This window comes from Ochotona princeps, chromosome 3, assembly GCF_030435755.1.
Source record: "Ochotona princeps isolate mOchPri1 chromosome 3, mOchPri1.hap1, whole genome shotgun sequence".
Taxonomy (NCBI): domain Eukaryota; kingdom Metazoa; phylum Chordata; class Mammalia; order Lagomorpha; family Ochotonidae; genus Ochotona; species Ochotona princeps.
In genome coordinates, this window is record NC_080834.1 from 41,041,899 (window position 1) to 41,055,351 (window position 13,453).

General features: G+C 40.9%; 1 protein-coding gene across 6 annotated transcripts in view; it reads left to right on the forward strand.

The window, feature by feature from the left end:
- The window catches only part of APP (amyloid beta precursor protein), a 235,436-nt gene that overhangs the window by 44,843 nt on the left and 177,140 nt on the right, over nt 1-13,453 (forward strand). For all 6 annotated transcript variants that reach the window (XM_004588599.4, XM_004588600.4, XM_004588594.4 and 3 more), the window contains exon 2: nt 10,024-10,191. In XM_004588599.4, the coding sequence (XP_004588656.1) occupies nt 10,024-10,191 (168 nt within the window). The remainder of the gene's footprint in view (nt 1-10,023; nt 10,192-13,453) is intronic.

Genomic DNA, 13,453 nt, shown 5'->3' on the forward strand with positions numbered 1-13,453 from the left:
ATTTTCAGTAGAAAACTTTGTGTTTATTTAAGAGTTTTTCAATAATAGATGTCTTAGCAATTACTGTTTAACTTCATATGAACTACCATTAAATAAAATGAATAATCAAGTTCCTCAATCTTACTAGCCCACATTCTAAGGACTCAGCATTCGATGTGGTCAGTTGTTACCCTACAGGACAGTAAGTTAACCAAATTAATAGGATAGTCAATTGTTTTTTGTTTGGTTGGTTGGGGTTTTTTTTTTTTTTTTTTAAGAATATGGGAGGGAGTAAAGTTTTCAAGAACAGCAACAAAAGAACAATGTTTTGGGAAGGTAGTAAGGGCTATATGCTAACAACGACAAAGCAACAGAAAATCCAGTCCATAGTCAAGTAGGCCTACTGGGCACAAGTCATTTAGCACAGCATGAGTGAACATTTAGCCTAGCTGGTAAGACTTTTTATGCACCAAACAGTGGAGTACCTGAATATCATGCCCACCTCTGGGTCTGGACCGTAGTTCTCAGCCAGTGCACTGGGAGGAGTCAGTGATGACTCATCATTTGGACTCCTGCCCACTTTGACCCTGGGCCAGTTCCTATCCTTTTGCTCATTTAGAAAGTGAGCCATTAAATAAATGCTTCTCTCTCTCTCTCTCTTTTCCCCCCCCTTTTCCCTCCCTCTCAGTAATTAATTAAAATGTTTAAGTTTAAACATTGTTTCATAAAACATTAGAAGTAAGGCAGCAGAATTAATTATGATAGGTTGATTGTAGATCATCATTGATTGTAGACCTGTGCTTTACCAGCTGTGTGGGCAGGACTGTAGATTCCCTGGGAGGAATTGCTCAGCTGTATCTCACGGATTTACTCATCTACTGCTTTAAGGACAAAGTTAATCCTGTAACTGTCCACCCAGTTCATCAGTGCCTCTTGCAACAACACTGGATGGTTATTCACTGCGTGTGTGGTTGGTTGCCCGTGAGCTGGTGCTCTGGGAGCTTATCCCTCAGTGGGTGAGGCTGGGAATTGGCAAGCCCTGAGGAGGTGGAGCTCAGGCAGAGGTTGTTACTGTTCCCAAGCTCTCTCTTGGGTTTCCTTTCTTGCAGTGTGGTCTCTCAGTGAACCACTTTGATGCCATCCACCGTCAGGCTGCACAGCCAAGGAGCCCCTCATGGAGATAACTCTGTACAGTACTGTTGAACTTTGAGCCTCTAAAACTATGAGCTAAATAAGCTGCTTATTCAGCCTCCTGCATTCATTATAGTAATAGAAAAGACAGTAGATATTTTACTTACTTCATTTGCTAATGAGCCGCTCACTACCTTATGACTTTCCTAGCTATCTTCCTTTGTCGCTAGGTGTTTTCTTGTGAGTTTCATTCAGATGTTGGATAAACTTGTCTTATTTTCTTATGTTCTGGGGTAAATTTTTTTGCCCTCCAAGGAGGTTTCTTTTAATGTCCTAATAATGCTCATCGACATGTGACTGCGTTATTCTGCAGTGGTTTCAAACAGCCAGATTTCCTGTTTGGATCTTGTGTTCTCTTAGCGAAGCATGTAAGTACATTAACTGTTTTCATTTTCATCTCTTACAGCTATCTCTTTCCTGTCATGTACTACTTCAAATAATTATTTGCAGCAGAATACAGGATGTTGTATATATTTTAAAGAACAAACAATAATGTTTCTGCTTTCTGAAAGAAGTCCTGTTTTTATCATTTAGTGTCTTATGCCTATGAAATGCAAGATGATATTTCAAAAATTTGTAAAAACATAGGTAAAGCGGAAGCCTATTTTGGTGCAAAAAATTTGAAAGGCATTCATAGTTTCTTTATAATGTTTATTTTCCGTAACTTCTTGAAGACCTCTCTTTCATGGCTCTGCTCTTTTTATTGCCACAATAGTTTTACAAAAATCACAGCCTACCCAGAGAATTTGGTGGCTTAAAAACAACCGTTTATTATAGGCGACAGACTGGTAGGTCAGCAGATCTTGGTTGAGCGTGGCTGGAGTTCCTGTAAGTCAGAGAAAAACAGGAGCATGAGCACAGATGAAATGTCTCTTGTGTCTAAAATCAAAATGATTCACAGATTTTTTGGGTTTTCTGTGTTGCATAATGTGCTAGAATGCTAATCAATCTTAGCTGTCAGAGTCGGTGGAAATCTTATTGGAGAATAATTCATTTGTTCCTATCAAGTTCCTTTATAGTGAATGCCATTCAAACTGTTGTTTCTTAGAAATCCAATTTCTGACTCCTCCAGTTTATAGTAACACACTTAAATAACTCAACGGTTATTTATAATCTATAAATCTAGCAAAATACTGGCATTTCTGAGTTTCTATAATTGATTTGTTAAACTGCATATGAATATGTATGTATCGTAGTACCACTACTACGTAATACACACGTAGCAGTAAGTTACCCATAGATACACAGTATTTGCTCACAGTTGTAGATTTAAGAAAATGCAGATTGAATCAGTAAGAGTTACTGAATATCCATTAATAGTTGTAGTGTTGGGAAGTTCGTATACCTCGAGAGCAGATTCAGTTAGTTCTATCTAATTTAAGGAGAAAACTAACTTCAAGAACATTATATATTTGTATTTCAGGTGAAGAGATAAACTGTATATCAGTGTGACTGAAAAGAGTGGAATTCTTAGCAATATAAGATGACTAGAGATGCAATTAAATGTGGCACAGTATGTGAGAATTCAAAAAGTTAATGGAATATGTATATTAAGGAAAATATTTATTTTAAAGCTTTACACCGAAATACTTTCAATTGCATTTTCCATGAGCTTTTAGAAGCAGCCATCTATGTGTGGTTCTGCCTGTTTCTTTGTGGAACCGTGTATATGCAGTTAAAACGCAGAACATTCACTTGTTAAAACTAAATGTGCATTCATTGAATTATGAACAATTTTGAGGTTAATAGTTTGCTACACAAAGCTGTATTTTTCTTAGAATTCGCTTGATGTCTGTTTATTCCAGAGTTAATCAACAGACATCACTTTCTTGGTCAAATACTAAAATGTGTGGTTTAAGCATTGGCAGTTTTGTAGGTGTCAGAGATCAAAAGTTTCTTTTAGTTTCCTTCTGGGTGCCAGCCGCAAGGAAGACTGACCTTGTTATAAGATTGTAGGAACTTGAGAAAACCCATTCTCTGAGCTGAAAGAAAAGCTTGGGAACAACAGGCGCCACAAATAGCATCAAGGTCCCTAACTTGTAATTTGAAGGGAGATAACCATACCCCAGAACAAGAGGAGAATCTTTAGAAGTGATATATGTAAATTAGTTATCCGTGAGGAACTTTTTCCTTTCTCAGCACCCTGGTGGGGCCAGTCAACTGAGTGGCAGAAAGGCAAGGTGTGGAGTAATTACGCAGCAGGTAGTGGAGTGCACAGATGTGAGGATGCTCCGTGTGGGTTCGGTGGAGCGGTGTACAGTTTCAGTGAAGACATTCCATTTTTCTGCAGGCCTGGGCTGGCTGCTCTGTTCTCTCAACACAGACACGCATATGCACACATAAGGGCAAGATGCTTGAAAATTGCAATTTTCCATTTTAATTGGATAGATTTAGCCTGGTCGCACCAGCAGAACCCTTGATGGAGTAGATCCAGCTCCCTTCTGCTTCTGTAACTCTGGCCTTACCTGCATCTGTTCTGGAGGCTTTTCCCTTCCTAGAATTCGGATGAATGCTTTCTGTAGATTCACCTGCGTCTGCAATTCTAATTTCCAATCAGTGCTAAAACGAGCAGCTGCTGGCTCTGCTGAAGATACCTTGGCATTTAAAGGAAAACTTTTCCAGATAGTCTTGTCCTTAGGAGAATGAAAATGTACTTCGTTCAGGATGAAGTATTGTATTTAATGACTCCCTTGAAAGAGGTTTGCTTGGACATTTTCTGAATTGTGATTGTAGAGGACATTTGTAAATGGAAAATTTAAAAGTGCATGCCATTGACTTCAGAGTAACATATGGTAGAAATGTTTGTGGGATGTAATTGACTTACCCTCAGGTTAAGGGAAAGCTGTATTTATGTGTGGAAACCGCGGGTGTGCTAGAAATACAAACACGATCCTGTGCTTTGCAATGGGACATCAGACAAGAATGGGACCTGCAGGAAAAGCAGCAGATGCAAGCATTTTCCTCTGTGAGGCTCGGTATTCAGAGCACCGAGGACTTGGTCACAGTGCAGACACCAGAGGATCTGCATTAGCTGGAGGAGGCCTTGGGGATTGCCTCAACCCACAGACGCAGCTCAGCTGCCTACCTCTACCCGAGCAGCACGTAGCCTGCTCTCTCTCCTTGCCAAGCAGGACTTAGGCACACAGAGAGCTTCTTGTTCCCCTCTGCCTCATTGTGGAGGCTGCTGGAAGGAATGCTGCCAAGCCTGCTCCATAAGGAATTTTGATCTCCTTGATAATAATAAAGAAAGAAACTTTTTGGAGAAAGGGAACACCCCCATCTGAAAGACAACAGGAGAACTTGCTCAAGAAGCCTGGCTCTGTGCTTCACTGTAAATCACGACAAATGCAGGTTTACTGCAAATTCTGCCTTTATAGCTCTATACATTTACATTTGTTTGCTTTTGCTTCCTCTTAAACACCTTTGAAGCTATTTAGCAACTTAGCATTGAAAAGTCCATTTCAGTGTTCTATGTTATTTTTTTTTTTCTGGCAGCAAAAGGTTTCTAAAAGGTTTGCGATCTTGTTAGGTATAATATTTACATCTCTGCAGTCCAGAGCCTGCTGTGAACAGCCTCTTGTTTTTGACACGACGTGTGAACACTCCTTTGTCTTGGCAAGTTATTTTATTCATTGTCCCGGAACACTGTTTTCCCATGGGAAAGCACCTCGGGTCTTGTGATGTCAGTGGGAGCCTTTCAGTGCACGGGCAGGATCTTCATATTCACTCCGAAGTGCGTCAGCTGCCAGTGACCAGTTACATACCAGGGTTCTAATCCTGTAGGTATTGTTTTAAGATCTCTGCCAAGTCGCCTTGAGATACCTTGGAAAGTGTTAAGATGTAAGTGGAATTAAAATGTAGTAATTATTTGGTTCTATTTCCCATCCAGTGAGGTATTTATATTTTGCTGCCTTTGAAAGGAGTGTTTAAAAGGCGGCAATTTGGAACTGTGTCATAAATAAATTTTTTTAAATTAAATAAAAAGGTGTAATTCTTTTTAGAATGACTTTGAAGGAGCAAGCTGTTTGTTTGTTTGTTTGAAAGGCAGGATGTTGGGGGTGGAGGGAGATAGGGGAGTCGGGGAAACAAGACTAACCCCCCACCCCCAAATGGCCAGGCCATAGACTGGAGTTTTCTTCCTCATTCCTGCAGGAGCTGAATTCATTCCCATCCAGGTCACGAGTAGGGAACTGATCAGACTTGAACAGGCAATCTGATAAGATGCCAGCATTTCAGGTGGCAGCTTAACTCACCCGTGCCACAACACTGATTCCAAGAGCATGAGTTTTTGCTGGCATCAAAAAGCTTCGTCAAGGACCCAGACATTTCCATTTAGAAAGTTCATATTACTGTATCCTGACTAGGCTTACTGTGATTAAACCGTTTCATGTAGGGCTTCTTTCAGGAAAAGGGATTTGGGTCAACCGAGTGGGCTCTTGGACACAGCTGCTGTGTGGCCACATTGCCTGGTGTTGGTGCTTTGCTTGGCTGAATGCCAGGGAGTATGAGCTGCTGCTAACAAGCCTGCTTTGTTTCCTAAATGGGCTATTTAAGACAGGTAAAGATGCTGTGGGTAATGTTTATCCTGTTTCAATTAACTCAGGATGGCTGCATTACTTAACAGGTGGAAATCTTTGCAGGTGGGCCTCCGCAATTTTGTGTCTGTAGAATAATTGCTTTGCTTTTCATATACACATCTGATGTGAGTTTAGAAAATAATTTTTCCTGAGAAACGTGGTTTTGTGTGTTTGTAAGGGGGATTCCTGGCATATTAAATATAATAAATGCAACCTATTTATTTATTTGAAAGTCAGAGTTACACAGAGAAAGAGGGAGAGAGATGTAACTTCAGTCCACTGTTTTCTACACTGTGGCTACAATTGCTAGGAGCCAAGAGTTTCTTCCAGGTCTCCCCCTTGCATGGCAAGAACCCAGGCACTTGGGCCATCTTTCACTGCTTTTCTTAGGCCGTTGGCAGGGAGAGGGTTCTGAAGTGGAGCAGGCAGGACTTGAACTGGTGCTCACATGGGATGTTGACTATGTAGCTGGTGACGTAACCCTCTGTGCCACAGTGTCATCCCAGTTTGCCCTAATTATTGAAGGATCCAAGTCTATGCTATTAAGCTGGCTGTAATTGAAGTCATTGGAAGAATCTCCATTATCACTCTCCATATATTTAATTTTTAAATTAGTTAATCTCATCTGATATGAAACTCAAATATATCTGAAGCATTTGTTTTTAAGCCTGAAATTCCATTATTAAAGTGAAGAGATTATAGAGTAATTCTGATCTAATAATATTTGAAGATGTGAAAAACTTGCTATCATTTGTGGTAGCCAGCACACACACACACACACACACACACACACACACACACGAACTGATGGCCTTAGAATAACTCTCAAGTCATGAAGAGGAAATGGTGACAAAATGGAGATGAAGAAATAAATTTAAAAAACAAAGAGGCTTTTATTGATTATACTTCTATAATGGAGTCACTGATTATTCTCTCTTGTCGTGTTCCTGAAAGTTTCATGCTGGAAGGCCTCAGTCCCGGCCAACACTGGGTTGGCTGGTTATCCTGTTGTCAGTGCAAGGAATTTGTGCCTCGTGGTGTTCTGTTGGAGCTGTCCTGTTATTAGGAATTGGAAGGGTAAGGTCAGCCAGGAATAAAGAGGATGTCTATGCTGTAAAATCAGAGGGTCATAATAAATCATTGTAATAGAAGTCAAGGACTTCCAAAGGAGAATTCCGGCCTGACTAAAAGAGTGAAAAGGGACAGTTACTGCAGAAAATCCATTCTTTGTTTATGGGTGTAGAGGTATGGCATGTAAACTTCGAGAAAGTTGGAGTGATAAGAAGCAGGTGGGAGAGTGCTGAGTGTTATTTGTTCCCTGGTGGAGGAAGGGTGTTTGTGCATATACTGAGCTTGAGAAAAGGGGTAGTGTTTTAGGGGTCTGTGCTGAGGAACAGATCAGCACCAATGCCAGATGAAGACAACAACTGAAGCAGATTTTTAGTATAGTGATTAAGATACTGTTTGGATGCCTCAGCCCACATCAAGTCCAAATCTCAGCTCTGCTTCCAGTTCCAGCCTCCTGCTAGTGTGCATACTAGGTAGCAGCAGGGGCCTGAGACCCTGCTACTCTCACGAGAGACTGAGATCAAGTTCCCAGCCCCTGGATCTGTCTTTGCCCAACCCTAGGTGTTGCGAGCATTAAAGAGAATGAACTTGGGAAGAGGAGCTCTGTGGCTGATTCTCCCTCTTCCCCTCTCAAATAAATTTTAGAAATGCATCTTAAAAGATTTAAAGATTTTTGAAACAGTTTTTATCGCTTCGTTTCTGTGAGTCAGGAGTTTGGTAGTGTCCTCTGAGACACTCAAGGTCTCTCCAAATTTGAAGACGTGATGTCAACTAGGGCTGTGTGGGGTCAGCCAGGACCGCAGGTGCTTAGAGACTTGACGGAGATTGGCTGCTGCCTCACAGAGACATTGACAGTGGACATGGCCATGGGACTGCTTACCTGTCCTCCCAACACAACAGCTCTAAGTGAGCCCAGAACGCAGTGAAGAAGCAGGATGCCCTTTCTGACCACCCTCTGGAAGTTGCACAGCATCACCTCTGCTGCACTCTGTTTCTGGTACAGAAAACCCAGCTACCTTGTGGGAAAGGCTGCTCCAGGTAGTGAATACCAGGGATGGGACGCACTGTGAGCCTGGTTGGAGGCTGGCTGCATTTTTGGTGGAGACTGAAGGAAGGGAGGAAATGGAATCCAGGGCATTGATGTTGATAAAAAGGACACTTTTCAAGGACATTGCAGTGAGCTGGTGATAGAGCAACAAGTAGAGAGAAGTTAAGAGGTCATGAAGAGAGGATAGATTTGACATAATATTTATCAGCTATTATAAAGGTTCCCTGTGGTGACAGTGTGCTAAGACCCTGCTAATGTTAGGACTGTTTGGGACAGGAATGAGTGGAGTTTGGGCAGAGAGACGTATCTCAGCAACTGCTATGGCAGTTTGGGCAGTGGATCGTGAGTTTAGACTGGCAAGACCCTAGATGGCACCTAAGACAGGTGTCAGTCACAAATATCAGCTTCCTTTTTAACCTCTTTTAACTTTCTCACCCTGCTACTATGTATTTCAGTAACATTGCCAAACGTTGTTGATTTTTTTTAAGATCCAGACATTAGATAATCATTAAACTCTCAAGGAAATGTTGAAGTTGAAGCTTTAGACTTTTACATTTGGGCTGCCTCTTGATTCAGTGCAAGGTCTGCTTATTTAAAGGACATTAAATCGTCTGTTACAGTTGGACAAAATGCATGTGAAGATGCCTGGACAGAACAGGTGTCTGTGTATTTTATGTTTCTGTGGCAAGAAATGCTGGGAAATGGCTGTAGTTCTTAGACTGCAGTCTCTCAGTGCAATGCCTACATTGTTCATGTATTTCCTGCACTGAACTGTTACAAGTTCCTCTGGAATTACCCAGCTCTCGACTCTGTGCATGGCTTCTGTTGAGTGTGTTCTTGACGCGGAGGTTTCACATCTCTGCAGCTACTGGATTTAACTGGTAGGGAGGTGTGGATTAGGCTTGATGTGTTTTTTGATTCCGTCATATCAAATAGCATTTTCACTCCTGTGGATAAATTTTTTATCCACTGGATAATTCTGTTTTTCTTTTAACTCTTGAGATATCAGAACATATTAAGCAAGAAACAGACACTTTAGAACTTCCATTTTCCCTTATAAAATATTTATATGAAGATAACACTTATGCATAAAAGGATTGAAAACATTGGAGGCACCCTTAATTTTACTTTTAAAGATAAGTTTGGCAGAAAAAGAAGGAAAGAAGAGAGCGAGGTCTTCCATTGTCTGGTTTATTCTCCAGACAGCTGCGATGGCCAGAGCTGAGCTGATTCAAAGTCAGGAGGCAGCAGCTTTTTCACCATCTCTCACATGGGTGCAGGGGCCCAAGGATTTGAGCCATTCTCCACTGCTTTCTCAGGACATAAGCAGAGGGAAGTGGAGCAGCTGGGACAAGAATTTAGGCTAACAGCCAGGGATTAGCCACTGCTCTGGCCCCAGGAGGCATCCTGTCAAGAATACTTTACTGAAGTGCTGTATTGCCTACAAACATCTACTAAGACCAATTGCAAGGACGTGCCATACTAGACTCTGAATGAGGCTTTGCTGTGACTGGGGATACTGGACACCAGCATCCTTACTATATGCTTAAGAACTGAGAGTGGTGATCAGAGAATGTTGTAGGAAAAAGGTAGATAGAATGGTGAAATCCAGTTATGTTTTGGTGCTGAATTCTACTGTCACTTTTTCTGGTCAGAAATCAATCCTACTGTAGTGACTTGCTAACTAATAATGCACACTGTACCAGGTCTTTGGTGCCAAGAGGTGGCATACAGTGTTACTCCCCAGCCTGACCATCAGGAGGAATGGCATTGTGCTTTGTGTGATTCAGTGGGTGGTTAATATGAAAATGTGGTTTGCTCCACAATGGTTGTATTTGTTTCAGGAAGACATTTCACTGTCAGAACCTTCCAATCAATGCTGCAAAATCTTTTATGGGAATACATGCATGTTTTTCATCTAAAACATTCTATTGAGTATTATTTTTTCCTCTATTTTCATAAGAAAAAGCACCGCATTACGGTTTGTTAGAAATATCAGTAGTATATAGAATACTTAGCCCAGGAAATATTGAAGATAAAATTAATTCCTGATTCTAAATTAGCAGAACTGCTTTTGATATGTTGCCAAAATCTCTGTTCTTTTACCCAAGGGCTACAGATTCTGTAACTAACCAAAGTATGTGTGTATGTGTGTTTCAGGTGCCTACTGATGGCAATGCTGGCCTCCTGGCAGAACCACAGATCGCCATGTTCTGTGGCAAACTGAACATGCACATGAATGTGCAGAATGGGAAGTGGGAGCCAGATCCATCGGGGACCAAAACCTGCATCGGTACGAAGGAGGGCATCCTGCAGTACTGCCAAGAAGTAAGTCCTGCTAGTTTGTAGCCAGTGCTGTGTCATGATGGTGCCATGTTGGCATGTGGAAAGTGTTTGACATGGGAACGTTTCTGGTTTCACACTTGGGGATTATGGATGCTCAGTTAGCATTTCTTTCTTTCTCTTACACCAAAGGCATCTTACAATAAGTGATATTTTGAACTTGGCTGTTTTAGTTTCTTTCCTGGAAATCATGTCCTGTGCTTGAGATCTTCATTCTCTTTGCGTAACTTTCCTAGTATCTTCCCTGTCATGCTATAGGAAATTTCTTCTTATATTAAAGCAATTGAAAATCACCAGAGTCCCAGACATTTTATCTCAGGCTTCCTGACAGTTATCTGTCCTGGGAAATATTATAGCTCTGTGTGTTTGACTCATGTTCAGTATAAACACCAGGAACCTGGCAATGTTTTTGGACTTATAATTCTTTATGTCGTGGAAATTTACCTTCAGGTTTTTTTTGGATCAGTAATGAAGCTTTAGCATTATTATTATTATGGAAATATTTGTATCTTTCACTATGAATATTAAATGTAGTTAGTAACTGTCTAATTTTGGGTACAACTCTGTAAAAAAGGACGATATCTAATTATTAACTCCTGTACTTGAGCCCTCACCCACTGTCTTGCAGGGGTTTTTGTTAGTGGGAAGAGAGAATGGGAACTGGAGCTGGGTCTCCAACCCAAGACCATGCAATATGGGATGCATGATCCCAAGTAGTGTCTCAGCTGTTGTGCCCAATGCCTGCTCTAGAAGCTACTTTTTTTATAGTTTGGAATTCAAATTGAGTTAGTGATATATGTCTTTTCAAAATTACTGTTATTACTAGGCTGTTTAGTTTTTAATGTGCTCTATTTATAAAGGGCAGTCTTTATTAACTTACATTCTGAGGAGAACAAATTATACATCAAGGAAATTTTGAATCTTCATATTAAAATGGATACTATGAATATTTAAGTTATTTAATATGTATTTTTGGAAAGCTTTTGAGAATACATTGATTCATTAAGGGTTGATAATAAACTTTTGCCCAGGTGTGATATTTATGATGTATATATTTTTAAAGTGATCGCGTTCTGCAGAGTTCCTCTAGTACAATTTTATGTGTAAGTGATGAACTTGGTAAAGAAGAGGCATCTGTGTTTTGGGTAACATTTTAACATTTCTCGTAGATGCATACAGATTTTCATGTTTAAGATCTTTCAAATGCTAGAATTGAAATTTAATGACATTCATCTTTTACTGGCTATTGTTTGTGTGTGTTCACTTATAACTTTAATTTCCTCTCTAGTTTCTCTTATGCATGTTTGTACTGCGTATAGTGCTCTACTGAACTCTGAGGGTGCCTCTTATTTCCTGCTGTACTTAGATATCCCACTAATGCCTGGGTAGCTTTGCCTCTTCCTCCAGTCTGTTGTTTGTCCCAGGGTCAGGTCCAGGGCATTTCCCAGTCCCAGACTTTACCAGATTGCAGGTGACCATGGGCTAGGAGAAGAGGACAGGAATTCTCTGGCTGTCTCCTGCCTGTCGCACATCTGGTGTTTTCCTCTCTGTCTTGCTCACCAGCCACAGAGGGTCTGCACGGGTGATGCACGCTAGCCAAGTTCTTAAGTAGACATGAGCCTGTGGAGGGAGGAAAAGACTCAGACACCAGGCCTGTGAGCCATTTAGATGAATCTGGTCTCTGTGATATCAGCAACCACTGCAGGTGTTATTTCCCAGTGTCATTCTCTTACTCTGTCACTGTGTTCCCTCTGGGCTTCCTTGCTGGAGCCTTGGTGTCTGAGCTGTTCAGTTCTGAAGGCGTGAGCCCGCTGTGGCTGTAGAGCACATCAAGTGTGGCTGAGCCAAACAGACGTGTGTATAGCTGTAAGATAAATACCACATTTCACAGGTGGAGTGTGGATAGGCATGTAAGATAGCAATAATCTTATATGGGTTCCACATTGAAATAATTCCATTTTATTATTAGGTAGTTTGTCAATATGCTATTACATTTTAATTCTGTATGATTGATTGGCTTTCACCTTTTTGCTTCTTCACATGGCTCCTAGGAAGGGTATGGTTACATAGGCAGTGGTATATTTCCATAGGACAGCAGTGTGACTCCCTGATGAACGTGCCACCAGTAACTCTGGGTTATATGCAGTGGCAAGTAGGAGAAGCAGGTAGAATTGGAGAGTTTCCCCTCATCTGTGCTCAGAACTTGACTGGTGATGGAGAGTACAGAAGGAAGTCTTGTTTCGGGACATTTACAAATGTCTTACACTAAAAATATGTTAAATATTATAACAAACATTTTAATATTATTTTACCTATTAAGGTGTTTTAGTTAATTTTTTTTTTCACTCAAAAGGCAGAGAGGTAGAAAAGGAAAATGAGACATAGATTTCCAGTTCACTGAGGCACTCTGCAAATGCCTTCAGTAGCCAAGGTCGGGTCTTGGCGAAGCCAGGAATGCAATGTAGGTTTCCCACGGGGATAAAAGGTGACCCAAAGACTTTAACCACCAAGTGCTACCTTCTCAGGGTGTTTGAAGGAAAATTAAGGCAACAGGAAAGGCTGTGAGTCAGAGCCACAGTGTGTAAACTGGCAAGGGAAGATATCCATAGTGAAAACGAGGCTGAATATCTGGAGACTTCGGATGTGAGAACAAGTGGTGAGGTGTGTGGCTTCCTGGGGGATGTGGGCATGGATTGAGAGGGAGAGAGTCGTAGCACTGCAGATATTTTCTGTCGAGTGGTACATCTTGAACTATCTAGAATTATCCTTACTGATACTCCAAGGTCTTCCTACTGCTTTCCATGTTGTAACTATTCCTGGTAGCTTCCTTAGAAATAAAAGGTGTGTGTGTAGCCTTGATTTTTGATATATGTTGATAGGAAATGTTTCTTTTGCCTTTATTCTGTTTTTAGCTCCATTCTGTTTTTATGTTAGGTGTTGTTGCTTTATTCATTGCTGAGAACAAAAAGGCAAATGACAGTTCAGTTTTCTACTTTCATTCCATGAATTTTTAAGAAACATTATTTTTCTATTTTCAGAGTTACAGTCTTGCAGCCTGCTGTGGTGCCATGAATCCCCTAGTACTAGGTCCGTCTGGAACTAGGCTCATGGGCTGACAGCCCATGCTTTCATGAAAGCATCTCAGTTCCTGTAACTAAATGATTGTCTTTGTGTTGGATGGGTTTCATATTCATTGGGCATTTTCAGGAGTTGTTATGGAGAAGTGTCTTAATTGGATGAATAATTT